Here is a 27567-nt window from a genome sequence, read left to right on the forward strand (position 1 = left end):
AATTGAAGGGATTTTCCCTTCATGCCTGCACTGGCAGGTGTGGTGTGACCTACCTGCGGTGGTTTCATGTCTGCTTGATTTATTTTGCCTTTTTTAATGTGGAGCTTCCCTTGCTTAGGAGAACTCAGCCATTTCCCATCACTTTTAAATAGAAATCTAAGAGAGTAAACTCTGCCAGCTCCAACATGTGGCTTTATAAAGTGCTGGACAAACCTTCTAGTAAGGAAATGGATGTTGTCCAAAATGCTTTTTTACTGTATTCAAATACTGCAGAGGTTAACATTTTTCATGGAATCCACATTGGTTTGGTCTGGAAAGGACTCATCCAGTTGCAGCCCCTGTCCATGGGCAGGGATACCTTCCACTACACCAGGCTGTACAGCCTTTGCCAGTCCCAAATCACCTTTTGGGTATCTTTGATGGCTTTCTGTTTGTTTTTCTGTGCTCGGGTGACAGAGGCCACTTTCTCACACCAGGTCCCATCTGACATTGGGCACCCGACCCCTTCCACAGGGTCTTGTGCAAGAGAGAGGGCTGGAGGGTGGGATCTTGCTTTGGAAGCAGCCAAAAGATTTTATCTCAGCTTCAGCATAAGGCTTGATCTATTCCTGGGTAAATAATCGACGTGAGCAGAAGTGGATCAGGTTTGGAATGTCAGTGGGACTCGGGAGAGGGTGCAGGATGGAAAGCAGGTGGTTTTTCATGCCCACCTCACCCCACAGTGCTGTGCAGCTCTGGGATGTGACTGCTGGCAGCGTGAGCTGCTCTTCCCGGCAGGAAGGTGGAGAGCAGGAGGGAGATGGGATATTGATCCGTGTGTCTGGCTGAACCTCCCCCTCCTGCGCTGCCGTGCTGATTCAGGTCCCACTGAGGGCTGGAGTGCTTTCAGTCTGTCCCAGGGATGGCATTTCGGATGCAGCAGTGATGTCACCTGTGTTACACTGGTGTCACGTGTTAGAGTTTGTTTTAAAACCCCACAGAAATATCCTGGCAGATTTCCTTTTCTTACCCAAGGGATGTGTCCGAGGTGCTGGAGCATGCTCCAACTCCAAACCCAAAACCCACAGACAGGCTTTGTCCCTCAGGGAGCATGCTGGAAATGCAGGGATGCTGTGTCCCATGGCTGAAAACCTGGGAGAAGAGGACTTTGTAGGGTGCATTTGCTTCCAGAAGATCTGCCTGCCACACCAGGCTGGGGCACAGGGATGTTGGCCCTTTGGCCAGAGAGGAAGATGGGTGGGACATGCTGAGCTCTGCAAGGAGCTGAGAGAGTTTCACTTCCCTTTGGGTTCGTGACTGAATTACTCACTTCTCTTAAGCAGAATGGCAACAGGGAGGGAGTTTGTGGGGCTGCAGATGGGGGTAGGTTTTTTTTTTTTGGTCAAAATTTGCATTCCTGAATGATGTCACAGCAGTGACTTGTCCAAACCTTCTCCTTCTAGTGACTTACAGCCTCCAGCCTTGAGGGTTTTAGGCTAAAGTCTGACAGAGAGGAGGTTTAGATTTGATATTAGGAAGAAATTCTTCCCTCCTGGCGCAGGTTGCCCAGAGCAGCTGTGGCTGCCCCATCCCTGGAAGTGTCCAAGACCAGGCTGGATGGGGCTTGGAGCAACCTGGGACAGTGGAAGGTGTCCCTGCCCATGGCAGGGGGTGAGACTGGATGGGCTTTAATGTCTCTTCCAACCCAAACCATTCCATGATTCTATGATAAAAGACTTTGGTTAATGTGCTGGAGTAGCTGGGTATGGGGTTTTTATTGCTTTCAATGGTTTATTTCATTGTACAGTACAACAAAGGTCAATTTATCCACGTTTGGCAATCCTATGTGAAAAGCTCAGGCAGCTCCTTCAGCTCTAACTGCAGTCACAGTCCAAACTAGATGAAAGCAACCTGGTTGTGGGGCTTTCCAGCCCCTGAGGAGGTCTAGGAGGAATCACTGGATGGTTTGGGTTGGAAGAGATATTAAAGCTCATCCAGTCCCACCCCCTGCCATGGGCAAGGACACCTTCCACTGTCCCAGGTTGCTCCAAGCCCTGTCCAACCTGGCCTGGAATACTTCCAGGGATGGGGCAGCCACAACAACTCTTGGCAAAAGATCAGAGGTCTTTTCTGACTTTGGGCACTGGCTTCTCCTGCAGATGCTGTTTTCCAGAGCATCTGGACTGTCTTGGATCACAAGGGAGAGGATGCACTTGGCTCTCAGTTGCTCAGAAATACAAGATTCTGCTGCTTTAGCATCCAACACATCCTGCTGCACGCTGTGCTCTGGAGACCAAGTGATCCAGATATTCTCCTGTCCTCCCAGGAGAAGTTCACAGCCTCGTGGTGCTGGATCCCGAGGAGCCCCCAGACCTCAGCCTGGGAATGGCAGGAGCGTGGCGGCTGCGAGCGGTGCCGGAGCGCGGCTGCAGGGAGGGCCAGGGGGAAATGAGATCCCTTGTGCAGCTTTCCCTCTCCAGCCGCTTCCTCCTCATTTACAGGCCGAGCAGGAAGAGCGCTGACCACGGATGGAGCTGCCTGGGCTGGAGCTGCCTGCGGGAAGGGAACTGGGCAGAGCCTCACCCCAGCACGGGCTCTGACAGGGGCTGTGGCCGAGCCACTGGCCGAGCCTCCTCAGGACAGAGCCCTCTTCTGCTGAATTCAGGGCTGCTGCTGCTTGCTGGGATCAGGGTGAGGCAGAGGACAGAGCACCTTGCTCACTGGAAGAAGGATGTGTTAAGCACTGTAGTGCCAGGCCAGAGCTGCTAACAGTGGACTTTAAAACCTGTTCTTGTGTGTGAGCATCTGAATGTCCTTGCCATGGCTTTACACGTGCAGCAAATGCTCCTGGCAAGGAGAGCAGTTGTTGAGGAAATGAAAAGCATCACCCTTACTTGAGAAACCAAACTGTTAATAAACACGTAATAAAGAAAACAACATGAAGATGTTGGTGCTAACTGCAAAGGCTGGGTGAGTTTTGGTGCCTTTCCCAGCCCTCTGAGGCTTCAGAAGATAGAAGTCCACTCCCTTAGCAGGCAGCTCTCACTAGCATCCATACCAGTGTTCAGTCAAAAATCCCTCTTCCCTTCCCACCCTGTGCTCTCCTAACTGGGTGAGTTTTGGTGCCTTCCCCAGCCCTCTGAGGCTTCAGAAGATAGAAGTCCACTCCCTTAGCAGGCAGCTCTCACTAGCATCCATACCAGTGTTCAGTCAAAAATCCCTCTTCCCTTCCCACCCTGTGCTCTCAGGAATGTTTGGGTTTGCCTCCCACTAAATCCTGTTCCTGCCTTTCTTCTGAGTCCCATAGAGGAAATGGGCACCTTTTGGGGACTGAGGGGTCACAGGTGGGATCCTCTATGAAGTTCTTGTTGTGGGGCTCCTGATTGGTGTTTAGATCCTTGATCAAATGTCTTCCAAGCCCAAAGACATAATTTTCCCAATTGTTCACCTGGATCCCTGGAGGCTTGTTGCATGTTGTCAGTCTGGGGGATTTTTGTCTCCCCCCTCCTGCCTGATCTCCCACAGCCCCAACTCCTCTTGTGTTGGCAGCCAGCGTGATTCTGCAAGGGTGGGTGAGCAAGCCCAGGGCTCTGCTCAGAACAACCCAGAACTAATCCTGACTCAAAGAAGTCTTCCTTGAGCCCTGCTTTCCATCAGAAAACCTGGCAAGAGCTAGGAGATTTCTGACAGCTGGAAATATGTTGAAGAAATTCCTGGCTGTAGGGGTGCTGAGGCCCTGGCACAGGGTGCCCAGAGAAGCTGTGGCTGCCCATGGATCCCTGGAATGTCCAAGGCCAGATTGGCCAGGGCTTGGAGCAACCTGGGCTAGTGGGAGGTGTCCCTGCCCATGGCAGGGGGTGGAATGGAGTCCTCCCAGAGGAGAGTGCTGGGGCTCCAGGGGCTCCCAGACACACAAGTCACTGCAAAACCAGAGCCTGGAGCTTTACTGACAGATGCAGGAGCTGGCACGTGCCTTTCCTTGGACCCAGGTAAAGCAGCAGTGGGGTGGTTCGACCACAGCTTGGAGGAGAAGTTGGTTTTGAGGCTGGTTATAAATCCTTTGTTTTTGTCCATTGGTTTCCCCTGCAGGAACTGCCCCAGGGGAACTGTGCTCCCTGCAGAGCTCCAGCCCTGCTGCAGCTCTGGGGCTCTCAGCCCACACTCCTGTACAGCAATGCACCATCCTGCGATGGGACACATCCCTGGCTACCCCTGGAGTGAAATTCCCATTGGGAAATTCAGCCAGATGAAACTCCCCAAACAGAGCTCAAGTTTAAACTTCAGGCATTGAGCTGTCCATTTCAGCTTTTCCTTTTTGCCCATGGAACAAATTCTTTTTTATTTTTTGTGTTCATGGTTCCTCTTAAATTAAAGGCAACTACTGCTGCTGGCAGCTCCTGAGATACAGGAGACCTCAGGCTTGTTTTATCCCGAGCAGGTGATTAAATAAAATAAATTAAATTAACAATGCTTTGCACCATCATCCCTTGCAGAACCATTTTTAAAATTCTTGCCAGTTCTCCATCCCAGTGAGATGCCCATGGAGAAATATTTCTGTTTCCCTTTTCCCCCACTCAACAGGTCCTGCTGCTGTGTGAACCACGAGTGACCCTTTGGTGCTTCCACTTGGGAATAAATCACATTTCCTGCAGGAAAACACATGTTCAGTGATGGGATTGCTGTTTCCTGTTGCAGTTTCCTTTTCCCAAGGGTCCTGTGCTGGGTGCATTCCAGGAGAAACCAGGAGCCTGCCCTCTTATCACAGCTTTGCTCTTGGGTTGTGTTTGACAGTTTGAAGGCTGTTAAGGGAAAAAGATTGTTTGGAGGAGGAGGAGGTGGGAGGAACGGAAGAAGCTCACTGGGTGTAAAACCATAAGGGGATTCCCAGTTGTCTCCTACAGCTGCAGGAATTGCAGCTGCATGTTTGGACATGGCTCCAAGCAGCTGAATCTCCTTCAGTTCAACCCCCCCGGGCCATTGAGCTGCACTGGAGCTTCCTGGGGGGCTGATCAGAGGAGCAGCTCCTGGCAGCTCAATCCCCATCCCTTCACTCTGCTGGTATTAAAAAATAAATTACCCCCTCTCAAAGCACACATCAAATCCTTACTGAGAGGACTGGGTGGGGGTGTGAGGGGAGGAAAAGGAGGGGACCAAACAGCAGCTTCAGGACCTTTTCAGAGCCACCCGGCTGCAGGATGTGGGGAAAGTGTGAAGAGCAGCAGCACTGCTGATGCCCCAGCACAGAGCTGTGGGGTCAGCCCTGAAGTGGGACTGCTTTTCAGGAACAGCAGGGTGGGGGAAACCTGGATGGGCCCTGAGGGGCTCTGCCAGCCCGTGGTGCTGCTGGGGACAGGGGTTACACTGCTCTGGCTTTGGGGATGGGGATGAAGGAGGTTGGTTTTTCTCCCAGTTCCTGCTGGGCTGCAGGAGGAAGCTGGTTTGACCCCCAGGGCACCACAAAAAGGAATCTCATCAGAAGGAATCTCATCTCTCCCAGAGCCTGCTGATCCAGAGGGTGGAGTGTGGTCACGGCTGAGGATGCCCAAGTGCCACAGCTCTGCCAGCTCCCGTGTCTCCAAGCACCAGGTGAGGGGGTTGAGTGTGGGCTCGTGGCAGGGTTTGGGATGAGGAGTTTGTGGTCATCAGCTGATCTCAGCCTTTTGTGTGCCCTTGAGCAATGCCATGGGAATTTTGCCCTTCTGTGAGCTTCTGCCAACTCCTGTTCGCTTCTCTCTTCTCCTTCTTGATTTTTATACATCAAACTTCCTTGAAAATGGAGGAAATGAAACCACAGGGCTTTTTTGTGAGTGACAAGGGACAGGTCAGCCTCCTCCCAGAGAAGAAATGAAATTTAGGGGGAAGGCAAGAAAATTATCTCCCTGATCATTTTTGCTGGTTTCAGGATTTTGGGGGTCACGTGGTCTGGCAGTTCATCTCCCGACTCTGCAAATATCCCATGGGCACCATGGAGCACATGGCATGTGGAGCATGGACCTGCTGATCCCAGACAGGTCCTGCTGCAGGGCTGGATGGAGCCTTTCTCCATAATTTTGAACCCTTTCCCAGCTAGACAGATCTGGGCGAAGTTTTCCTCCTCAGAGGCTGGGTTTGCTGGGGACTTGAGGGTGTGTGAGGACCATGGGAAGGGGGAGACATGGTGTGGGGAGGTGGAGAGCAGAGGTAGATGGGGCTGAGGAGGTGCATATTGCCTTGGAAATGTGGATCTTTGTTTCCTGGCAGCTGCAGGAAGAGCCATTTCAGCTGACTTTCACACAGGGACTAGCACTCAGGAGGTCCCTGCATCCAGGTGGTTCTGACTTGGGCCCTGGGTGCTGGGTTTGCTGAAATCTTGAGCAGCCCCAGGACAACCAAAGGTCTGGGAGCAGGGGGATAAGAGTGTCCTGAATCTCACTTGGACAAGGTGAGGGACAGGCACTGGCTTCCCAAAGTTACTGGAGACTCAACACCTGGGACATGTCCAGCCTTGGCTTGGGATGCAACAGGAAATAACACACCTTCTTCCCCATAGGACACGCATCCCTTGGCTCCTGTCAAACCCCTGAGCTGGGCACTGGAGGCAAGAGGGATCTGGAGGGACACAAGGGGAATAGGTGCCATGCAGGGGTGGCATTTCTCCACCCTGCAGGAGTGATGGCATGGCTGTGCAGGGCAGAACCACCCCCGGTCACCATCTCTGTGGGCTGAGACCCCGAGCGGCGGTTCTGCTGCTGGAGCTGCGTAGAGGAGTCACTTGTCCCCAGTGCTGGCTTGTCCCCAGGAGCTGTGTGACACCCTGTACCCCTCGCTGCCTGCTGGGCCCCGTGGTTCCTCCTTGCCATGGGTGAGTGCATGACCCGGGCTGGGAGCGCCGCGCTCAGCGAGGAGAGCAGGGCCGCGCTCGCTGCCTCCATGTGACTGCAGTTTCCGCTGGCTCCTTCCGCAAAGGCTAAATTGGTGCTCAGCCACGGGGCGGGTGGCACACGGCCGGGAGGGTGGCACACGGACCCCGTGGGTGGCACACGGACCCCGCGGGTCACCCCTACCCCTGTCCCCGGGACCCCCCTGAGCGCAGCTGAGGGGCCGCAGGATGGACCGTGCCGAAGGCCGGGCGCTGTTCCACGCGGTGAGTACTGCCCCCGATACCTGTGCTGGGGGAAACACCACGGCGGTTCCCTGTGCCAGTCTGGGGACCTGTGGTGGCCATGTGTCACTAACACCCATGCTTGAAGAGCTGTGGCTGCGTGGGCTCGTGCCGGGGCTGGTGTGAAGTGTGGGGAGCACCCGGGAGCTCCCAGAGCTCTTGGATGTGGGCTCTGGTGTAGGGCTGCGGGCAAGGGTTTCCTGCTGGGGCTGCTGCCTCCTCTCCTGGCTGGCCAGGTGCCATCCCGCCAGCTCCAGGGAGCACTGGGAGGATGGAGGTGCTTCTGGTGTTGGAAGAAGCCAAGAAAGGCTGAGCTGGGTGAAGTAAAGTGGGAGTTTCTGCAGAGAACCAAAACTGTGTTCTTTGGGTGCAGCGAGGACCAAGGTCCAGGACAGCGAGGTCCCTCTCCTGCCACCGTGCCTGGGTATGAGTTACTGCTGGACTCCAAGAACTTGAGAGGGCAAAAGAAGCTGTGTGTCACTTGCAGCCTGGGGAAAGGGGACTACCTCTCCATCTCCCCCAGAGTAATAAATCCTGCTTTGATAATGCACCAGCTCAACACTTTGGCTGTCCCAAGGAAGGAGACAGCCCAGGACATGCCCTGCTCCCTCTGTGCTGTGAGGCTCTGGCTACCTGGGCTGCCCAAAATAACCCCGTTTCTCCTTCATGCAGTGGCAGCTGTGAAAGTGCCGTGTGTCAAACACTTGCTGAGCCCTCACTGCTCATTTGCCTGAGTTTCAGCTTTTCCCCAGATGCAAATGCCGTCAGCTCCGCTCCCACCAGGTCAGTAGCGGGGCAGCTCCTGCTGGAGAACCTTTGTTCCCTGGAAGGGCCCCCAGCAGGGATGGGCACTGTGGGGACGTGGTGGGGGGTGGGTTGGTGTCCCCTGGAAGTGTTTGATTCCAAGAGGAGGCACATGAGCCCTGCTGGGGGACACCCTGCTCGAAGGATGCAGCTCAATGGCCTTCACGAGCAGCTGTGCAGCACCCATGGTGCCTTCCCCCTGCCTCCCAGGCTCAAACTGGGGGAGCCCCATGAGGGCTTCTGCTGGGGTGGGTGGGCTCAGTGCCAAGGCTCTGTGCCCCTTCTTCCATGGGCAGCTCATGGTGGCCCAGGTCACCTGGGCTTTTTGGGGTGAACAGTTTGCAGCTTCTGACCTCCTCCCCTCTACCTGCCTCTCCACAGGAGTGCCGCCACTGAGATGGAGGCCCCACTCCCTGGTGTCTCCCTGCTCCTTCTCCTCCTGGCTGTGGGATGGGGAAGCAGGATGGACGCAGCCTGGGCACCATCTCCTGGGGGCTGTGAGCTTGTAAGTCCTCTTTTGTGAACCCTCACCCCTCTGAGTGCTTGGTCTTGCCTGGCAAAGCCCAGGCAGCTCAGCATCTCCAGACCTTCTCCATCCCAGCTACTGCCTTGGAGTGGACTGGTGGGCCAAGGCTACAACCAAAGTGCCACCTCCTCCTCCCTTACTGTGCTCCCCAGACTTCTCCCTCCTCATCTCCTGCCTCCCACAGTGGTGTTATATGTCCTCCTCTTCCTTCAGGTGCAGAGCATCATGGACTGCACTGGCAGATGGCTGAGTTCCATCCCAGGAAACCTTCGAGGTGATACCGAGGAGCTGTTTCTTGATGACAACACTATCCATGTCCTGGGCAATGCCTCTCTGCTCCTGTATCCCCAGCTCTGGCATCTCAGCTTGACCAGGAACCGGCTGGAGCTCATTGAGCCCGGTGCCTTCCTCAGCAGCCAAGGCCTGGAGGTGCTCTCCTTGACAGACAACCTGCTCTTCACCAACTACTCGCTGACAGCTGCTGCTCTGTCTGCTCTGCCAGCCTTGAGGATGCTGGATCTGTCTGGAAACCAGCTCAGGGAGGACATGGTATCAGTTTTAGTCTCAAACCTCTCTTCCTTGGAGTCCCTGTCTGTGGCCAGGAACATCATCATGAGGTTGGACTCATCCATCTTCACAAACCTGACAGAGCTGCTGGAGCTGAACCTGGAAAAGAACTACATCTTTGAGATTGACAATGCTTTTGAAGGGCTGCAGAGGCTGCAGAGGCTCAACATAGCTTACAACTACCTCCCATGTCTGGTGGGGTTTGACCTGACCCAGCTCAGGGTGCTCAACGTCAGCAACAATGTCATTGAGTGGTTTCTGACCCTGGAAATTGATGACCTCTTTGAGCTGGAGGTGCTGGACCTGTCCCACAACCGCCTCCTGTTCTTCCCTGTGCTGCCCCAGAAGAGCAAGCTGCACACCTTGCTGCTGCAGGACAACAGGATGAGCTTCTACCAGCGTCTCCCCAACGGCACCTCCCTGGCCAACGTCACCATGCAGTTCCTGATCATTGATGGCAACTACACCAACATCACAACAGTCAGGCTCTGGGACGAGCTCTGCCACAGCAACCTCTCCTCCCTGCGCCTCCTGGACATGAGCCAGAACGAGGTCTGGGGCCTGCCAGACGATTTCCTGGCCCAGATGCCCTCCCTGACCCACCTGAAGCTCAACCAGAACTGCCTGGAGGCATTTCACCTGTCGGAGGAGGACCCCTTGGACATGCTGACAGAGCTGGACCTTAGCCAGAACCAGCTGGTGGAGCTGGGGGTGAAGGTGGGCGTTGGGGACATCCTGCCCAGCCTGCAGTTCTTCAACCTCAGCACCAACAGGCTGCAGGCTCTTCCTCCCGGGATTTTCACCCGCACCAGGAAGATCACTACTCTGGACCTCAGCTACAACCGGGTTGACCTCTGTCCTCAGCCAGGTGAGGCTGAGAGTCTCACCTGCGTGGACATCAGGGGTGTGGAGACCTTGACCCACCTCTCCTTGGCTGGCTGTGGTCTGCAGGGGATGGGGGGCCATCCCTTCCAGGGGACATCGCTGATTCACCTGGACCTCTCTGACAACCGCCAGGTGCTGTCCGGGGACCCGGGGTGGCTGCAGGACCTTGTCCTGACCCTGCAGGTGCTGTCTCTGAGGAACACCAGCCTCTCTTCCACCGCCGTGGACTTCTCTGCCCTGAGCAGCCTCGTGCGCTTGGACCTCTCCGGGAATTGCTTGGCTGCGTTCCCCACCTCGCTGGGCAGGCTGAGGCTGCGCAGCCTGGACCTGCGGGACAACTGCCTCCGGGAGCTGCCGCGGGACGTGGCGCAGGTGCCGCTGGGGAGCAGCCTGCGGGAGCTCTACCTCAGCCGAAACCCCTACAACTGCTGCACGCTGGGCTGGTGGGACGCCCTGCAGCAGGCCGAGGGGCTGCGCGTCCCCGACGGGCGGGAGGTGACCTGCAGCCACGGCTCCCGCGCGCTCAGCCCCGGCGCGCTGCCCCAGCCCGTCCTGCAGAGCTGCCGATGGCAGACGGCCGACCTGGCGCTGCTCTACCTGGTGCTGGCTCTGCCCACCTGCCTGACGCTCCTGGTGGCCTTCGTTGTTGTCTTCCTCATGGTCAAGGAGAAGCTGCTGAAAATGGTGAAAACCCGGTGTGGGGTGTCCAGCCCTTACTAATGGCTGAGGAAGAGGAAGGGCTCGGGAATAGTCAATAACAAGGGGTGGTCAGGAGTACAGGTGATAACCCTTCTGAGGTGGTCAAGATGGAAACCTGATGGATGCAGGACAGGAGGTGCTGGGAGAGCTGCCATTCCTGCCCTAATGGTACCCAAAGGGTGAGGGCTGTGTCTGGTGATGGAGCACTGGGAATCCTCAATGAACGTGTCTTCAGCAGAAACCTTCAGCTGGTGTTGGTGAGAGCTGAGTGGACAGGACATCAAACATTCCTTGGCTGAAAGGACAGGTTGCCCAGAAAATCTGTGGATGCCCCCTTCTGTGGAAGTGATCAAGGCCGGGTTGGAGTGTGCTTGGAGCAATCTGATCTAGAGGAAGGTGTTGTAACCAGATGGGTTTTTAAGGTCCCTTCCAACCCAGACCATTCTGGGATTCTGTGACAGTTTTCTCCACCACTGCTTTCCCCACCCACCTTCCGGCTGTTCCTTTTATTTATTCCCACCTGTAGCCAATTCAAAATGTCTTCCAGATCTGCAACCAGCCTCGACAAAGTGCCCCAGGCTGGAGCAAATGTCAACTGGGCACTGTGGAGAAGGGTCTCTGTAATGCTCTTGCCAGCACTGCCAAACTTGCAGGCAGCCCTGATCATGCACCATGTGCGTGTGCTGATAAAGACAGGCGTTGTCAGCAGGGCTGAAAGACACATTTTGGGGTGTTGTTTCTTCACCAAGTCACAGTCTGGGTTAGAAAAGTGCATTAGAAACAGCCCAGGTTGCAACAACGGGAAATATCGATTGAAAAGCAGGAGAGTAAATTACATCCCTCGGTGATATTTTATCATGGATTTATGTTTCTCCAGTGACTGCTGGATTAAACATACAAAGGAAACAAGAGAAATCCTTCCTCCTTGTTGTGCAAGCCCTGCTCCCGCGGGCAGTGCCCGGGGGTTTCCTCCACCCAGCTCTGCTCACAGCAGCTCTGCCTCTCCCAGAGCAGCAAGCACTACCTGGGGAAGTGCTGCTCTGTTCCTCGGGGGTCACTGAGGGGAAAGGAGAAGTGGTGGTGGTTTGTGCTAACTCAGAAGCCCTTCTGAGAACTGGAGTGGCTTTATTCCTGTGGCACTGTTGGGATTTTTCTAGTGAAACATGTTTAATGGGAACAGGGCACAGGGAAGTGTGCAGCAGTGTCTGAGTGGGAATTCTGGGGGCTTGTCCTGCCTGGGTGTGGGGGGCTCAGTCGGTGATGTGGGGTGTGCCGGGGCTCAAGCCCAGGAGAGTTGTCCTATGAGGTGATGGATGGAGATGCCCAGGACTGGCCTGAAGCTGGGAGGATGCCGGGGATGGTGCAGGCAGGGGAGCCAAGGCTGGCAGCAGGGCAAACCCTTCCCAGGCACGGGTGTGGGACGGGGCTCATGGCGGAGCCTGCTGCGGCTGGCGGCTGTGCAAGGCTGGAAGATGGATGGGTCAGACTCTGCTAGACCAGCCAGCAGCTCCACTGGGGCTGAGAGCAGTACAGGCTCTGGAAACCCATCTGTCAGATCTGGCTCGGAAATGACCGCTTTCTGCCCCAATTTTAGACTGAAATAGCCAAAACCAAAGCAGGCCCCAACTGGGGAATCCCTCAGCCTATTTCAACCCTTCTTCTGCCCGTAAGCTGCACCCTGGGGGACAGCAGTGACCTATAAATACATCCCTGCACTGTTCCCCAGCTGCATTCCGGAGTCTCCCCGCCGGTAGGGTGAGCCAGTGCCCCTGCGAGCTCCCTTCTCCCTGGGGCTGGGCTTGGAGAGGGATGTGTGTCCTTCCCCAGCTCCACAGCCAATGCTGCTGCTCCATCTGGTGTGGGCTGTGGGGTGAGCTGTGGGAGAACACATAGGGAGGAACCCAGGCACCTGGCTCTGCCCAGGGCATGGCTAAAAAGGAGGGATTCTTAATTGTATGGAGCTGATGGGGATACTCAACATTCCCTCATGATGGTGCCTGGAAAGCCACGGCTCACCTGGAGCTGTGATGTGAATGGGATGCTGGGGCAGCAAGAGGAGATTCCACTTTCTGAGGTGTCCTTACAAAGCTGCTCTCAGCATCTTTGCAAGGCCATGGTGATCAGGGAAGGTCCTTGGTGACTGGAGAACCCAAGGGTCCCACCCAGTTTCAGTAACAGCCAAAAGGCCATCCCAGAGAGCAACAGGATAGTCACCTTCATGTTGGGAAAGCCATGGAATGAATGTTGTTTGGAGCACAGTTCCCGAAAAAGAAGGTGGCTGGAAGAAGTCAGCATGGACTGCTGAGGCTAAGTTATGCCTGCCCAACCTGCTTTCCTCTCAGGATTGAATGGATGGATGTGTGGGCAAGGGGAGAGTGGTGGATTCCCTGTGCCTCAGCAAGGCTTTGGACACAGAGCCCCACAATGTTCTCCATACAAATGCAGATGACACAGTCTGGATGGTGGGCAGCCAGGCAGGTCAGGATCAGTGGGAGTGAAGTGCAGAGGGCTGTGGCCAGTAGGAGGTGCTCTGCCAGGAGGCTGCTGAGGGGACTGTTTTGGGATCTGTCCCATTTCATGTCTTCATGCATGATCTAAAGCTGGCTGTGAAGTGCCTTCCTGTCAAGTTCCCAGAGGATCCCAAACTGGGAAGACCAGTATGGCTCCCTGCTGAAGGTCTGGGGTGGGCTGGAGGAATGGGCCAGCAGGAACCTCACAATCCAGGCACTTGAGGGCCTCATGTAGCCCTCACTGGAGAGGGGGCCATGCCCAGGGCCAGGCACAGGCCATGTCCTGGTCAGGATGAAGCTGGTGGCAGGCTGGAAGTGGAGGAGAGGTTCCCAGGGGCCCTGTCCCTCCCAAGTGGGAGACTTTCTGTGTTGTTATGTTGCTGTTGAGGCAAAGCCTGTGCCAGACCCCTGCACACTCTTTCCTGTCCTGGGAGAGCTGAGTCAGCCTTCACATTCTTTTAATTTTGGCAAGTGAGGTCTCAGCTTTCAATTCTCTCCTGACTGAAGTCCCCCTTGGCCAAGTGTGAGCTCCCTCATGCTTTCTAGTGACAGCACACTTGCTCCATGTTTTTCACAGCAGTGATTCATTTTGGGGTGTAGGAGAAGAGCTCTTCCCGCTGCTCCTCCAGCCACTCCTCTTAGTTATGTCAGGCAGCAGTTTGTTGAGGCCCCTCAATTTGGGATGAAGGCCCATCTCACCCACAGCCCTCACACCTGCCTGGGTTCAGAAAGCCAAAACCCAGGAAGGTTTTGGAGTTGTAAAATTTCCCAAAGAATCCTAATCTTAGTCCTCCAGTTCTTACACTAGAACAGGACTGATCTGTAGAGACCAGCCAAGGTAGACAGCTGGACTAAAACCTTCAGTGGGACAGCTCTGTCTCACTCTAGAACCACCCCCAGCCTTTGACCTTCTACCACTCTGGTTCTTCAGATACTTTAAGCACATTCTCCCAGAACTGAGCACTTATGAGGAAGCATCATCCAGGAGTGTAAGGATCCAACCATCCCACTGCAGCAGTTTGAAATCACTGCATTTTCAAAAGTACTTTTAAGACTAATTCATTTCCAACATATTCATTCTATTACATGTAAGCACTTATTTTTGTGTAAGCTAAAACTGGAGATTTAAGCATTGCTAGGGAAATGTGAGAGTAACATTGTCAATGCAGAGTTGATTTATCCAGAATGACTGATACATATTTAACTTCCCAGTAGGCAATAATAATCACCCTATTTGTACAGTACAGCTTTAACAGTGTCCTCAGGACATGAATATTTAACACTTCATTTTCAGCCCAAGCTGACTGAAATGTAAAAAATTGAAAGATTAAATAATTTAAAATTCTTTTATGGAAGAAAAGACTGAAACCAGCCAACAATTTCAGCTGTGCAGTTTCCATTTAATCAAGTCTGGCTTCTTAAACAAAGCTCACTTAAGCCTGGGATTGCTGTGGCACCTCGGGTTCTCCTGAGCCAATGTACGATGACATTGTTCTCTCTGCTGGGACGCTGAGATTTGTCTCTGAACTGCCCATACTTGTCTGGAATCAGATTTCTTCATCTGACTCCATGTCCCAGGCACAGGACTCCAGCTGCTCATCCTGTGGGAAATCCACCTCAACGTTGTAAATGAAGTCGGGGTCATCCTTCTTCTTCCTGTTCTTTTCAAAGACCTTGTCCATGATGCTCTTCCTTTTGGCCAGTTCCTTATCATCCAGTTTGTTCATATCCTCCTCTGGGTCAATAGTCTCTTCCTTATGAAACCTTTCCAAGCTCTCAGAAAGGCTCTGTCCTTCCAAATGACCTCTCAGCAAGCTGTAGAGCTTCTGGAGCTGGTGCAGCGAGACCCCTTCCAGGTAGGCCTTGTGCCGAGGGTTGTTCTTCAGCTGCTCGGCAGCCCTGCTGCAGTCTGGGGAGAGCCAGCACAGGCACCTGCAGCTCCAACAAACCTCTTCCCACTGACACAACCCCTCCCAAACCCTCCCCAGGGATGTCTCCAAACCCTCCAGCCACTGAGATGTAACCTTGGGCTCCTGGGAGAGGCAGCATTACCCCAGCACAGCCCCTCCCTGCACGCTGCTAGGAGGGCACTCAGTGCTCCCAACAAGGCTGCTGCCAATGGGCTCTGCATGCAGCTGGGGAAAAGAGTGAGTGAGTGCAGACAGGAAGGAAAGAATGCATGCATTCAGGAAGGAACGCCCCTCACCTGAGAACCTGGAGAAATTCCTGACGGGCATGATGCGCTGGCGAGTCTTGTCCTGGCTGTTGTCTCTGTAGATGAGGATGATGGACGGGGGCTGGAAGCAGATCCCGCATTTCTGTGCGCTGAAAGTCATCCTGGCTCCATCAGAGCCTGCAGCAGCTCTCCCTGGGAAGCAGGGAAAAGGAAAGCAGGTGGCAGAGTGTCTCTGTGCTGCTCTTTGTGTCAGGAGTTCAGCAAAATCACAGAACCCCAGAGTGGTCTGGGTCTGACCGGGCCTTAAAGCCCATTCTAATTTAATTACGAAATTAAATTAGAGGGGACTTAAAAATCCAAATCTGCTGCAGATCCTGTTCCCAGCTCAGTGGACAGCACTGACTGCAGGTGTTACTTTTATTTTTAATAAAATAAATAGGTTAAAACCCAATATTTTTATTAGTTTAAATATTTTTATTGGTTTAAATACTTTTATTGGTTTAAATATTTTTATTGGTTTAAATACCTTTATTGGTTTAAAACAAATAAAAATTGGTTTTAAATGAGTGAAAATATGTCAAACATGAAGGTGATTTCCAGACTGCAGTAAGGCAAAGTGACGTATTTTACCCCAAAAAAATCAGTGTATTTCTCCACATCAAGGAAAGTCACATTAATGTTGAAAAGCTACTTTTATTGGTTTAAATATTTTTATTGGTTTAAATACCTTTATTGGTTTAAAACAAATAAAAATTGGTTTTAAATGAGTGAAAATATGTCAAACATGAAGGTGATTTCCAGACTGCAGTAAGGCAAAGTGACGTATTTTACCCCAAAAAAATCAGTGTATTTCTCCACATCAAGGAAAGTCACATTAATGTTGAAAAGCTACTTTGAGGCAGAATTGGAAACACTTCTCCCTTTGTAAAAAATCACATAGGAAAGAGTTTGAACATGCAGTAACGTCCTTAAAAATGGAAAATTTCCAGTGTTGGGTTGGTGGGGATTTGGAGGAACGTGGAGTAGTGGAAGGTGTCCCTGCCCATGGCAGAAGGTGGAACGAGAGAAGCTTTAAGGTCCCTCCAACCCAAACCATTCCGGGGTTCTACGAAGATGAGAAGCACTAACGTGAGCAGCCCTTGGGATCTGCGGCTAGGAGCCTTTGGATCTGCGGTAACCGGGGCTGAGCCCTTCCCTGCCGGCGCCACCGGCGGCCCCGGCAGCGCTCCGGCAGCACAGCCGGCTGCGGGGCAGGGCCGGGCCCGCGCCCGGTGCCGCTCAGAGCCGCTTTCCTGCCGCTTTTCTGCCGCTTTCCTGCCGCTTTTCTGCCGCGCGAGCGGCCGGGCGGCGCGGCCGAGCCCGACCTGCGAGCCCGAGGGGCAGCGGGGCCGGGCCGGTGCCTCCTGCCTCTCCCGGGATGGGCCAGGCTGGGAGGGAGCACAGCGGCCACCCGGTGCCACCTCCCTGCTCCAGCAGGGCCATCCCAGAGCCCATGGCACACATTGTGTCCAGACAGCTCTGGGATATCCCCGGTGAGGAGACTCCACACCCTCTCTGGGATGTGTCCAGGGCTCTGTCACTGCCCAGGAAAGTTCTTCCTCGTGTCCAGGTGGAACTTCTGGGCTCAGTCCCTGCCCGTGGCTCTGGTGCCATTGCTGTGGCTGGAGCAGAGCCCGGGCCCTGCTCTGCCCCTCCTGCAGCCAGGGCCAGCCAGGGCTGAGGGTCCCTCTCAGCTGGGGCTCCTCTCCAGGCTGAGCAGCCCCAGCTCCCTCAGCCTTAGCCCTTGGGATCTGCGGCTAGGAGCCTTTGGATCTGCGGTAACCGGGGCTGAGCCCTTCCCTGCCGGCGCCACCGGCGGCCCCGGCAGCGCTCCGGCAGCACAGCCGGCTGCGGGGCAGGGCCGGGCCCGCGCCCGGTGCCGCTCAGAGCCGCTTTCCTGCCGCTTTCCTGCCGCTTTTCTGCCGCGCGAGCGGCGCGGCCGAGCCCGACCTGCGAGCCCGAGGGGCAGCGGGGCCGGGCCGGGCCGGTGCCTCCTGCCTCTCCCGGGATGGGCCAGGCTGGGAGGGAGCACAGCGGCCACCCGGTGCCACCTCCCTGCTCCAGCAGGGCCATCCCAGAGCCCATGGCACACATTGTGTCCAGACAGCTCTGGGATATCCCCGGTGAGGAGACTCCACACCCTCTCTGGGATGTGTTCAGGGCTCTGTCACTGCCCAGGAAAGTTCTTCCTCGTGTCCAGGTGGAACTTCTGGGCTCAGTCCCTGCCCGTGGCTCTGGTGCCATTGCTGTGGCTGGAGCAGAGCCCGGGCCCTGCTCTGCCCCTCCTGCAGCCAGGGCCAGCCAGGGCTGAGGGTCCCTCTCAGCTGGGGCTCCTCTCCAGGCTGAGCAGCCCCAGCTCCCTCAGCCTTCCCTGGGCACCCACATGCTCCACGCGCTTCCCCCGCAGCCTCCGCTGGCCCCGCTCCAGGAACTCCCTGTCTCCCTTACCCTCTCGCCCTGTCCCCTCACCTCGGGCGGCGCAGAAAGCCTCTTCTCCCTCTTCTTCTTCCTCTTCTTGTTCCTCTTCTTCCTCCTCTCCCTCCTCCTCCCGCTCCTCCCCCCGGTCGGCCCTGCCTCTCCGGGCGGTTGCCATGGCTCCGCCGCCGCCGCCGAGCCCCGGCGGTAAAGGCCGCCTTCGCCCAAGGCCCCTTTCGGGCTGCCCTCACCAACGCCTGCGGGACACGGCGCCGTGGAGGAATGGGTGAGCGGGCCCCGCGCGGTCAGGCGGCGTTGGGGACAGCCCGCGCGGGGCGTGCGGAGCGGACCGCCATGGCGGGCGGGCGGCGGGGGCCGGTGCGGGTCGGGGCCGGGCTGGGCGCGCTGCTCTGCGCCCTCCGTGAGTGCCCGCGGGGAACCGCCGGGAAAGGAGAGCGGGTGCGCAGGGCCCGGCCACTCTGCTCTGGAGACAGGCTGGGAGAGCTGGGGGTGCTCACCTGGAGAAGGGAGGGATTCAGGGAGAGCTCAGAGCCCCTTCCAGTGACTGAAGGGGCTCCAGGAGAGCTGGAGAGCGACTGGGGACAAGGCATGGAGGGACAGGACACAGGGAATGGCTCCCGCTGCCAGAGGGCAGGGCTGGATGGGTTATTGGGACGGAATTCTTCCGTGTGAGGGTGCGGAGGCTCTGACACAGGTTGCCCAGAGCAGCAGTGGCTGGAATTGCTCAAGGACAGACCTGGAGTACTCTGGGCTTGGGGACGGCGTCCCTGCCCAAAGCTGAGGGTTGGAACAAAATGGGCTTTGAGGTCTCTTCCAACCCAAACCACCCTGTGACTCCGGATTTGGGAACTATGGCTCAGCCAGTGAACCAAGAAACTTCTTCTGCTCTTTGGTCACAGCCAAGTACTGCTTCCCTTCTTCTGGGAGAGGGTTTGCAATGAGGCGTTCGTGAGTTATAAAGCTTTTCCAGCCCCTGTGGTCGCTGTGCTGTTACACTGTTGGCTCTGTGTCACCTCAGATGTGCAGGCAGCCTGTTGGGACACCGCTGTCACACAGGAGCTGCTGAAAGAGGGGTTTCACAGGTGAGTCCTCACCCTGCCCTCCAGCAGCATAACCTGCCACGGGATTTCCTGCTGGAAGAAGCTTCTCTTCTTTTCACGTGCAGTTGTATCAACTCCCTGGGCCGTGATCCCTGGGCACATGTCAGGAATGTATTAACAGCATCAAGGGATTAACAAGCTGTAGTGGAGGGAAAATAGGAGGCCCCTTTCTAAAGCTTCTCTGGAGGCCGTTGGTGGTTCTGAGACATTCACAAAGAAGTGAAACTTCATTTTGGCCATGGTTGTGGGGTTGAGGTTAAGAAGGCTGGACAGGGAAGTGTGATCAGAATTAGTTGCACTTGGAGTGAGAGCTCATCTCCTCTGAGAAATGTCTCTCAGGGGTCTTGTGCCACATTTTTGAAGGGTGGGTGTAAATTTTTTGCTCCTGTTGCTGTTTGAAGGGACCTGCTGGTGAAGGTGGAGCTGGGGGAGGATGCAGGAGGATGTGCAGTGGCAGCTCAGGTGCACCTGCCTCCAGGAATCTACGTGGATCCCTACGAGCTGGCAGCACTGCAGCAGCACAACCTGACAAAGGTAATGGCCCCAAACCCAGGAGATGTGGCAGTGGGTCAGGCAAGGACTCAGGGACTTGGAATGTCTGGTCATTATCTGGCTCCTTGAACCAAGGTGATTATTCCTGGAAGGAGGTGCCAAACAATATAATCTTCCTGGTGTCTCCTTGTAGCTCAGCTCTCTTGGCATCCCCTGGTGCTGCTGCTATTGTCACACACAGCTGATGTGCCAGGGAGCTGCTGCTCCTCTCTGAGCCCCACAGCCCTGGTAAAAGGGCCTGGGCTTCAGCAGGTGGAAGGGAAACCCCCAAGGAGGTGCTGGTGAGCTCTAAGTCTGTGCTGTGTGTCTGGACTGAGCAGCTCCCCAGCTTTGTTTTCATCCCAGCTTTCTGTGCTGCTGTCCAGTCTTTGGTTCCCATTTTGGAGCTGTGCAGAGGCTGTGCCTTTTATCTGCTTGGGTGCCTGATTGCTGTAAAACATGGGTGCAAAGGCTGTGGGCAGCTCCTGCCCTTGGCATGCCTGAGGTGCAGCTCTGGCCTTGCTGACACCTCACAGCTTTGGCTGTAGGCACAGTGACACTGAACTTTTCCCACATAGGAGTCACTCCTTGAAGACAGTCTTGAAAAGGTGTTTTGGAACAGCTTAAGGCTGGAATTCCCAACTTGATCATCCCGACCACAAAATCACTCTCAGTGTTAGAAAGAGGGAGGCAAACAGTTTTTGATTTCCATCACAACCACTCCTGTGTCTCTCCCTGCTTGCAGGCAGTGTTATTTCCTGATGCCATTGACGTGGAGGCTCCTGAGTACTTGGCCAAGGCTCTTGTCCTGCTGCTGTTCCTGGAGCCGGAGGCGCGCTGCTCCCGCTGCTTCCGCGGCGCCGTGCCCGTGCACGCCCGCTACCACCGGCCAGCCCGGGGCACGGCCCAGGCCTCGGTGCTTCTGGAGAGCCCAGAGGTGCTGCTCTGCTGCTGCCACAGTGAGATCCTCATCGATGCTCTTGGGCAATCCCAGCTCTGGTTGTGTCTGGGATGGAGCTCTGGGTAGTTGTGTGGACGTAAGCGGAAGGCGTGGCCCTGATAGAAACATCGCTGTCTTCCTCGCTGGGTGCTGCTGCCTGGCCAAAGGCAGGGGTTTGTCAGAGCCTGCTCTGTGTCAGAGCCTGCTCTGTGTCAGAGCCTGCTCTGTGTTGTGCTGCTGCCATTGTACCCCTGTGCTGCTTGGGCTCTTCCAGCTGGAAGACGTGGCAGTTGTCATGATCCGTGTTTGTCATGATCCTGGTTTGCCAAAGGCCCCCTGCTCTGACCACTTTTCCCATGGCAGCTGGAGCTGTGCAGGGTGTGTTCAGTAGCCACTGTCACCTATTTAGAGTAATCAAAGTATTCAGATGGCTTCTGACACTGTTGCTGCATTCCCTTTATATAAAGGGGGAATGTAGGAAACTGTGCCTGAAGCTTGGAATGGTTGGGCTCTCAAACTCTGGTGAAACCAGAACCTGATATCCACTACAATTAATATTTCAAGTTATGTGAACAATTAAGTCCTATATTTTTGTTACAAATTTTGTGTCCCTTCACAAAATCATTCCTGCCAAGTCAAGCACTAACGATTTTCAACTGCTTTTTCTTGTGCATTATTTGAGCAATGATTTTCTGGGATAAGCACAGGGACAGGCAGGACTACCCAGTCACTTAAATCTTCCTGGCACATTTACTAGTTATGAGCAGGAAAACATTTCTTATTAATGATTAATGGGGAAGGATTTAAAGTATTGGGAGGGAGATCTTTTGTGTGCTGACAAGAGGCCAAGAAGAGAAATGGCCTTACTTATTTTGGGAAAAATTCTAACTATATGGCTAAAGTTGAGGGGTCTGCAGGCTAACCAGGAATTCTTTGCCCTGTTAAGGACAGGAGGACCAAGATACCAAGCAGGTGAGATTCTTTGTTGGGTGCCTGCTGTATCAGGAAGGGAAGAGTTGTAAAGTCCACAGCCAAGACTGCCCATTGTCACTTTGGCCATGCAGAGGTGTTTCACCACTTGGCTCCCAGGGAGTAGATTCTGTTGAGCTGTTGTGGGGGAAAAGATACCTTATTTGGAATAAAACTCGCAGGCCAGGTTGCTTATCCTGCCTGGCTCCTGGTGATGCAGGAATGCCTTCCCTAGATCACCTGTCTGCAGAGTGCTGGGAACCTGCTGCAGTGGACAGTCCCTGCTCATCTGACACCACCAGTCCCTGTCAGTGGCACACCACAAAACACAGACCTGTGAGTTCTCCCTCGGTTCTTTTTAACAACTGCTGCCTTTTTGTTGTGATTAACACCTTTCTGGATTAATTTTTATTTCAGGATTAATTTTTTTTTCCTTTCTGACTGGCTTTTAGTGGGGATCATCCTGCCCTTCTGCTGTGTTTGCAGGGGTTGTGCTTTTCTGGCCCTTTAGCATGGCTGCTCTCCTGACCATTTTTTTTTTTTTTTTCTCCCCTTACTGGTTTACTTGGAATCCCAGGATACAACTGGCACTGGCCAAATTAAGAAAAGTCTTTACAATGCTGGTGTTTCAGAGCAGTAGCAAAGTGGAAGATGATAATCTAGCTACAGTACTGGTAAAACTGCAAAGATTTAAGGAGTAGCATCCTAAAAAAAGGCCGCTTCTATTTGCTTGGTTGTTACCTGTTTGGGTAAGTGTCTAGGAAAAGATGAAGTTTCTTATTGTGTTCAAAACCAAGGAAAGTTGGATCTTTAGTGTGGCCAGCAACTGTCTTTGATGTCCAAAAGTGCCATAGCAGTGTAGAGATTCAGAAATTAGACTGATTTATATAATAAAATAATCTGTTGTTGTTGTTGTAACACATGTGCCTTCCCATATTTAAGATACCTGCAGGCCACTGGTACATCTGTAGATGTTGTCCATAAACATTTTGCAGTTTCCTGTATCAATGAAAAAACCAAATGGTTGTTGACTTTGGAGAAATCTGTGTCCTTAGTGGTCTGAGCTCACCTTGGGAGCTGCTCTCCCTGCAGCATTCCAGACATATCCTCAATGGCTGGAGTGGGAGCAGAGATCCAGGGATACAGATGGCAGCAGATCCATTTCCTGAGCTGTGCAGTGCAGCAGTGGCTTTGAATTAAAAGGAGATGTCCCATCCTGGTTCTGATATTGAGTCTCAGAATTTAATCAGCTTTAGCCGAGTGCTAATTAAATCAGGGTCTGGTTCCTCATCCTCTCAGTTGCAGTCAAAAAGAAACAGCTGGTCAAATGAGTGTGATATATTTATTTTTCTTTGTAGGCATATGAGGAATCAATGCTGAGGGTTCCCGTGGGGCTCAGGGAGCACAGTTCCCTGGTGTGTGCCCTGACCCTGCTCACCACTGGGCTCTGCTCTGGCCTGATCCTCGCTGCTGCCTGCAAGTACGGACACTTCCCGCAGTGACCTGAGGAATGTGGGATGTCTGACCTCCATCCAGCACAGCCAACTGCAGCCTACACCGGGCTCCTGGATGGATCCTGCTCTGCTCTTAGTTGTATCTTAGGGGGTGCAAGGGTCCCATAATGGGTTATGGTTCCTTTGGCTCATAATGCTTACAAAGGCCTTCCCCAGCCCAGAGCACATTTTGGGTGTGCTGTCAATATCCAAAGCAGATGGAGAGAAGGAAGAAGCCTCAAAAAGCTGAAAGCACTGCTGTGGGCAATGAGACAACAATCAGGAGTGGGTTTGGGGCTCCTATTCCCTGCTTCCAATACAGTGCTGCCTCTCACAGAGGTGTTTGTATTTTTTGACTCAGGGATTGGTTATTAAGGGTATGAAAAACATTATTGAGTCATTAAAATTTCTGAATTTTAAGCTTGTTATGCAGATGGTTTATGTATGAGTTTGTGAAGAGACATTCTGTGCCTACCTGGGACACGTCAATGATCTCTCCCATCCTAATGACTCTGAGGCTTGGCTGCTCTTGGCCTAATCAGAATCACAGTCATTAAGGTTGGAAAAGCCCTCTAAGATCATTGAGCCCAACCATTCCCTGTGTGCTGCCAAAGCCACTCCTAACCCGTGTCCCCAGATGTGACATCCACAGGTCTATGAAATCCCTTTAGGGATGGGGACTCCCACCACTGCCCTGGGCAGCTGTGCCAGCGCTGGGCAGCCCTTCCCAAGAGGAACCTTTCCCAATATCCATCCTGAGCCTCCCCTGGCGCAGCTTGAGGCTGTTTCCTCTTGTCCTGTCCCTGTTTCCTGGGAGAAGAGCCCGACCCTCACCTGGCTCCATGTCCTGTCAGGAGCTGTGAAGGTTCCCCTGAGCCTCATTTTCTCCAGGCTGAACAATTGGTCAGAATTGAAAGAGTTTAGAAAATTTGGAGAAATGTCACCCTATTTCATGAGAGGAAAGAAACCCTTGGAAGATGAAAGTGAAGGACAGGATAGTGACTAGAAGCAAATATTTAGGAGATGTACATTCAGTCTCCAGGACAGTTGATAAATAGAAGGAAATGGAGAGGAAATTACCTAATGGAAAAGCCGAGAGGCTCTGGAGCAGCGGAGCTCGGGCGCTGTCTGCAGTTGTCAGTAGGTGGCACTGGGAGCCCACGCTAACCCCCGTGTGGAGAAAAGAGATTTTATACCACATAAACCTCGAGTAAATCAGTCAAAGCAGGGAATCTGGCTGAGAGTGTGTGTGAGGGGATGAATGAAAATTCCTTCCAAGGGCTCCCTGTGCAGCCTGTAATCGATGTTCCCTGGGCATCTTTCTCCAGCTGGAATTCAGCAGAGTGAATTCCTTGTGACTGCTTCCACGGCAGGTTGGAAACAATCAGAGAGATTTGGGCTGTCCAGCCCTGTCAGCACTGGGACCAGCACTGTGCCACTCGTCTCCAGGTGGGATGTTTCATTCCCAGAGCTGGGTTTGTTCCTGTGCTCTGTGGTGACTCTGGGTTGGAGCCTGACCCTTGGAATGGCAACATCCCAGATTGCCAGAGCTGAGGGACAGGAATTCATTGCCTGGTTTTTAACACCAGGATTTTTTTTAATCCCTCAGTTTAATCAATCTCCCTGACAAAACCTAGGGAAGGGGAATGGGAATGAAAAAAAAATATTGGAGGTGGAAAAAATATGGAAGTAAAGCCTATATCAAGATTGCCATTAATCACCTTTTCAACTGAACCTAAGTAATTGATTCTGATGAATGTAAAATATGAGAGGAATGGCAGAGCTTCACAAGGCTTGGTTTTTGTTGTGGCAAGTATTTGCTGTTTTCAAATCCATGGCACTTGTATTATAAATATAGCAGACACGTTTTTCCTTACAAACTGTAAATAAGTCTGATAACCATAGCAGTTAATTACAAAGGAATTTGCCAGTGAATCTCTCTGTCAGAGCAGAAACTGCTGTCACCTAAGGCAGCACAGAATTTAGCAGGTGTGCCATGCAGGAGGATTCAAGTGCCAGCTCCAGAGGGATCACAGAGATCAGAGGAGGAGCTGTGTCCTGTGCAAAAATTCTGGCAGTTTTGGAGACAGAAATGAGGCGTTCAGGAGTTCTTGGCAAGAACCACAAGGAGGGTTGGACACAAACATCCCCATCCTTAATATGTGTAAGGACTGAATCAGAGCAGGGAAAGAAAAGGGGATGGGGCATTAAGGGGTATGTTGGGAATTAAGGCTTTCTGAATCCCAAAGAAATGGGCACAAAAAAAACCCCCCAAAAAAACCCAAAAAAATCCCTCTTGAAAAGCTGTGCCTGGGGAGGGAGACAGAAGGGAGGGAGGGGAGTCAGGATTCTGCAAATGGAGCTGGAGCTAAGAGGGGCTGGGGGTAGGAGGCCGAGGCAGCACGGAGAGGTGAGGAGGGATGGGGAGGAAGGCCAGGGAAGGGTGAAGCCACAAACCTGCTGTGGCTGCTCCAGGGCTGTTGCAGAGGTGAATTAGCAGTGGCTGGGCTGAGTCAGAAAGGGAAAAGCAAACGTGGGAAGAGAAGTGAAAGCACGGCTGTGCCTCTGGGGGATCGGATCGGGGTCACTCGGGAATGCTGTTCGTGGGAAATGGGCACATCTGCAGGGACAGGGGTTCTGTGGCTCTGCAGAGCTGCTCTGGACAGCGAGGGAGCAGACAGCCAGCAGGTGTTGGCTGGAAATTGGGATGTGCCTGGACCTGCAGGAAGGATTGGGGTGTCTGTGGATCCATTCCCTGAGAGCTGGGCAAGGGGAATTGCCTGGTGAGTGTCCTGCTCCTTCCACAAGGAAAATCGGATGTTGCTTCAAACCTGGGCAGACAGAGGAGCTGAGATCCAGCCCCCAGGGCAGGTGGAAGCTTGGAGAAATCATGGAAGATGAAATGGACCCCGGGGATTTTGGGGGAGAAGCCTTGAGGGCACAGATATGCTGTGTTCCTGCTGGATCTCCTGGAAGCTGCGTCTCCCCCTGGAAGCGGCAGCGCAGCGGGCTCTGTGTCCTGCTGCTGCCGGCAGAGCTGTGGGCCTGTGCCCGTCGGGCTGCGAGGAGCTCCCCGAGCAGGGCTCGCTTGTTCTGGCACAGAACGTACAGAATGAGCCCGCTGCAGTGCAGGAGGGAGAGAACGAGGACAGAGGAGGAACACGGACAGAGCAGCTGTGGCTGCCCTGGATCCCTGCAAGGGCCAGCTTGGACAGGGCTGGGAGCAGCCTGGGACAGTGGCGGGTGTCCCTGCCATGGCAGGCTGGCCCCGCATGGGCTCTGAAATAAATGGGCAGGAGATCTTTCTCCTTTTTAATGCCTTCAAGGTCCCTTCAGCCCAGGACACTCCGTGATTCCATTCCGCGGTGCTCTGATCCTCCACGCTCCTGGGAAAGGGGGGTTCCCTCCCTGGGGGAGACACTCACACCCTGCAGGAAGGCCCCGCCTGGGGCTGAACCCGCTTTCCTCTCAAAACAAAGCACCCAGGAAATAAACTCTGAATTAAAGCACCGCAAACGGGTGGAGGAGAGCCAGTTTAGATGGATGCTGGGTTTTTTAGGGCGGTGGACTTTGCCCCCTGAAAGTGGATTGTTGTCCACAGCCGGAGAAAAAGAAGAGATCCAAACAGCCTAGAAAAAGAGAGATGTTACAGATATAATATATATTTATATATATAAAATATATAATGAAGCAGTAGATATTACATATGATGTATGTACAACAGCTATTTGTAATATATTTTTATATATATTATATAATAAATATTGCAACATTTATTTTTATATATTATAAATGTATATATGTATATATATGTATATAATATAGATATTATACACATATATTATTCATATTATATATAATATATATATTATATAACATATATACATTAAATATATGTATTTTATAGACACAATATAAATTACTATACCACACATGATATAGATGATGTATATGATATTTATTATAAAACAATTATATATATAATATATATACACAAATATATTAACCAATTATATATATATATACAAATATATATAAAACAATTCTATATATATATAGTATACATAAATAATATAAATATTTATATATTATATATATAATTAAAAAATTTATTTTTCAAATGCTGTCAGGCTCTCTTATTTTTCTCTGACCCTGGTCCAGAGAAATATAATATTTTTTTAATATATTTAAAAGATATATATATATAAAGAACCAATATATATGTGTAAATAAATATTTATATTGAAATTTATTTATACAAATTTTTATTATATATTTATATTTATATATAAATATATCTATTTAGAAATAAATTACTGCTAGATATAGTTCATAGGTATGAAAGACACTCCCCACTAGCAAGGAGCGGACTACAACTCCCGTCATGCCCCGCGGTGACACAGCTTCCGGCGCACGGCGGGCGGTGCCCCCGCGGCAATGCTCCGCCCCGCCCCCGCCCCCGCGGGCTGTGGCCACGCGCGGCGGTTCCGCTTCCCCTCCGGCCCCGCCGCCGCCGCCCCGCCGGTTCCCGGTCCCGCCGCCGCCCCGCTCAGCCCCGCTCCGTGCGTCCCTCCGTCCGTCCGCCGAGGCGGCGGCGCCGCCCCACCCGGTGAGTCCGCTCACACCTGCCGGCCGCGCCCCCCGCCCTTTGTGCGGTCCCGGCCGGGCCGGGCCTGCGGCGGGCGCGCCCGGGCCGTGATCGCCGCTCGCTGCTTCCCTCGCTGTCCCCCCGCTCCCTCCGGCCCGGCCCCGCTCTCCCCGCCCGCCCCGGC

The 27567-nt window shown here is 53.3% G+C and overlaps 4 protein-coding genes across 7 annotated transcripts in view; 3 read left to right on the forward strand and 1 right to left on the reverse strand.

Annotated features, from left to right (window-relative positions):
• The first annotated feature begins 5525 nt into the window (after positions 1-5525).
• NRROS (negative regulator of reactive oxygen species) lies at positions 5526-11489 on the forward strand. Of its 2 annotated transcripts, none has more exons than XM_041486852.1 (4): positions 5526-5565; positions 7793-7903; positions 8306-8429; positions 8664-11489. In XM_041486852.1, the coding sequence occupies exons 3-4, from the start codon at positions 8322-8324 to the stop codon at positions 10620-10622; spliced, it is 2067 nt and encodes a 688-aa protein (XP_041342786.1). In that variant the 5' UTR covers positions 5526-5565; positions 7793-7903; positions 8306-8321; the 3' UTR covers positions 10623-11489. The 2 variants fall into 2 exon arrangements, with proteins under 2 accessions (XP_041342786.1, XP_041342785.1); XM_041486851.1 differs by lacking the exon at positions 5526-5565 and adding an exon at positions 6974-7102.
• Positions 11490-14274: 2785 nt separating this feature from the next.
• CEP19 (centrosomal protein 19) lies at positions 14275-17853 on the reverse strand. The gene is made up of 3 exons (XM_041486867.1): positions 17796-17853; positions 15318-15479; positions 14275-15020 (listed from the first exon to the last, which is right to left on the reverse strand). Exons 2-3 carry the CDS (start codon positions 15445-15447, stop codon positions 14659-14661), a joined length of 492 nt encoding a protein of 163 aa, XP_041342801.1. The 5' UTR covers positions 15448-15479; positions 17796-17853; the 3' UTR covers positions 14275-14658.
• A 237-nt stretch (positions 17854-18090) lies between these two features.
• PIGX (phosphatidylinositol glycan anchor biosynthesis class X) lies at positions 18091-23215 on the forward strand. Of its 3 annotated transcripts, none has more exons than XM_041487099.1 (6): positions 18091-18200; positions 18780-18844; positions 19264-19396; positions 20139-20352; positions 21538-21638; positions 22661-23215. In XM_041487099.1, the coding sequence occupies exons 1-6, from the start codon at positions 18096-18098 to the stop codon at positions 22802-22804; spliced, it is 762 nt and encodes a 253-aa protein (XP_041343033.1). In that variant the 5' UTR covers positions 18091-18095; the 3' UTR covers positions 22805-23215. The 3 variants fall into 3 exon arrangements, with proteins under 3 accessions (XP_041343033.1, XP_041343035.1, XP_041343034.1); XM_041487101.1 differs by having other exon boundaries at positions 20139-20330; XM_041487100.1 differs by having other exon boundaries at positions 18096-18162; positions 18781-18844.
• Positions 23216-27236: 4021 nt separating this feature from the next.
• PAK2 (p21 (RAC1) activated kinase 2) overlaps positions 27237-27567 on the forward strand; it is a 42449-nt gene continuing 42118 nt past the window's right edge. Inside the window, exon 1 of the mRNA XM_041486912.1 lies at positions 27237-27404. The gene's annotated coding sequence lies outside the window, so the exon portion shown is untranslated. The remainder of the gene's footprint in view (positions 27405-27567) is intronic.

This window comes from Pyrgilauda ruficollis, unplaced genomic scaffold (genome assembly GCF_017590135.1).
Source record: "Pyrgilauda ruficollis isolate IOZ18807 unplaced genomic scaffold, ASM1759013v1 scaffold79, whole genome shotgun sequence".
Taxonomy (NCBI): Eukaryota; Metazoa; Chordata; class Aves; order Passeriformes; family Passeridae; genus Pyrgilauda; species Pyrgilauda ruficollis.

Coding starts and splice junctions, on each gene's coding strand:
- PIGX (XM_041487099.1), top strand. CDS start 18,096: ATGGCGGGCGGGCGGCGGGGGCCGGTGCGGGTCGGGGCCGGGCTGGGC. Junction 18,201..18,779: donor CCGCCGGGAAAGGAGAGCGG/GTGCGCAGGGCC, acceptor TGTGTCACCTCA/GATGTGCAGGCAGCCTGTTG. Junction 19,397..20,138: donor AGCAGCACAACCTGACAAAG/GTAATGGCCCCA, acceptor CCCTGCTTGCAG/GCAGTGTTATTTCCTGATGC.
- NRROS (XM_041486852.1), top strand. CDS start 8,322: ATGGAGGCCCCACTCCCTGGTGTCTCCCTGCTCCTTCTCCTCCTGGCT. Junction 8,430..8,663: donor CTCCTGGGGGCTGTGAGCTT/GTAAGTCCTCTT, acceptor CTCTTCCTTCAG/GTGCAGAGCATCATGGACTG.
- CEP19 (XM_041486867.1), bottom strand. CDS start 15,447: ATGACTTTCAGCGCACAGAAATGCGGGATCTGCTTCCAGCCCCCGTCC. Junction 15,021..15,317: donor GAATTTCTCCAGGTTCTCAG/GTGAGGGGCGTT, acceptor GGCTCTCCCCAG/ACTGCAGCAGGGCTGCCGAG.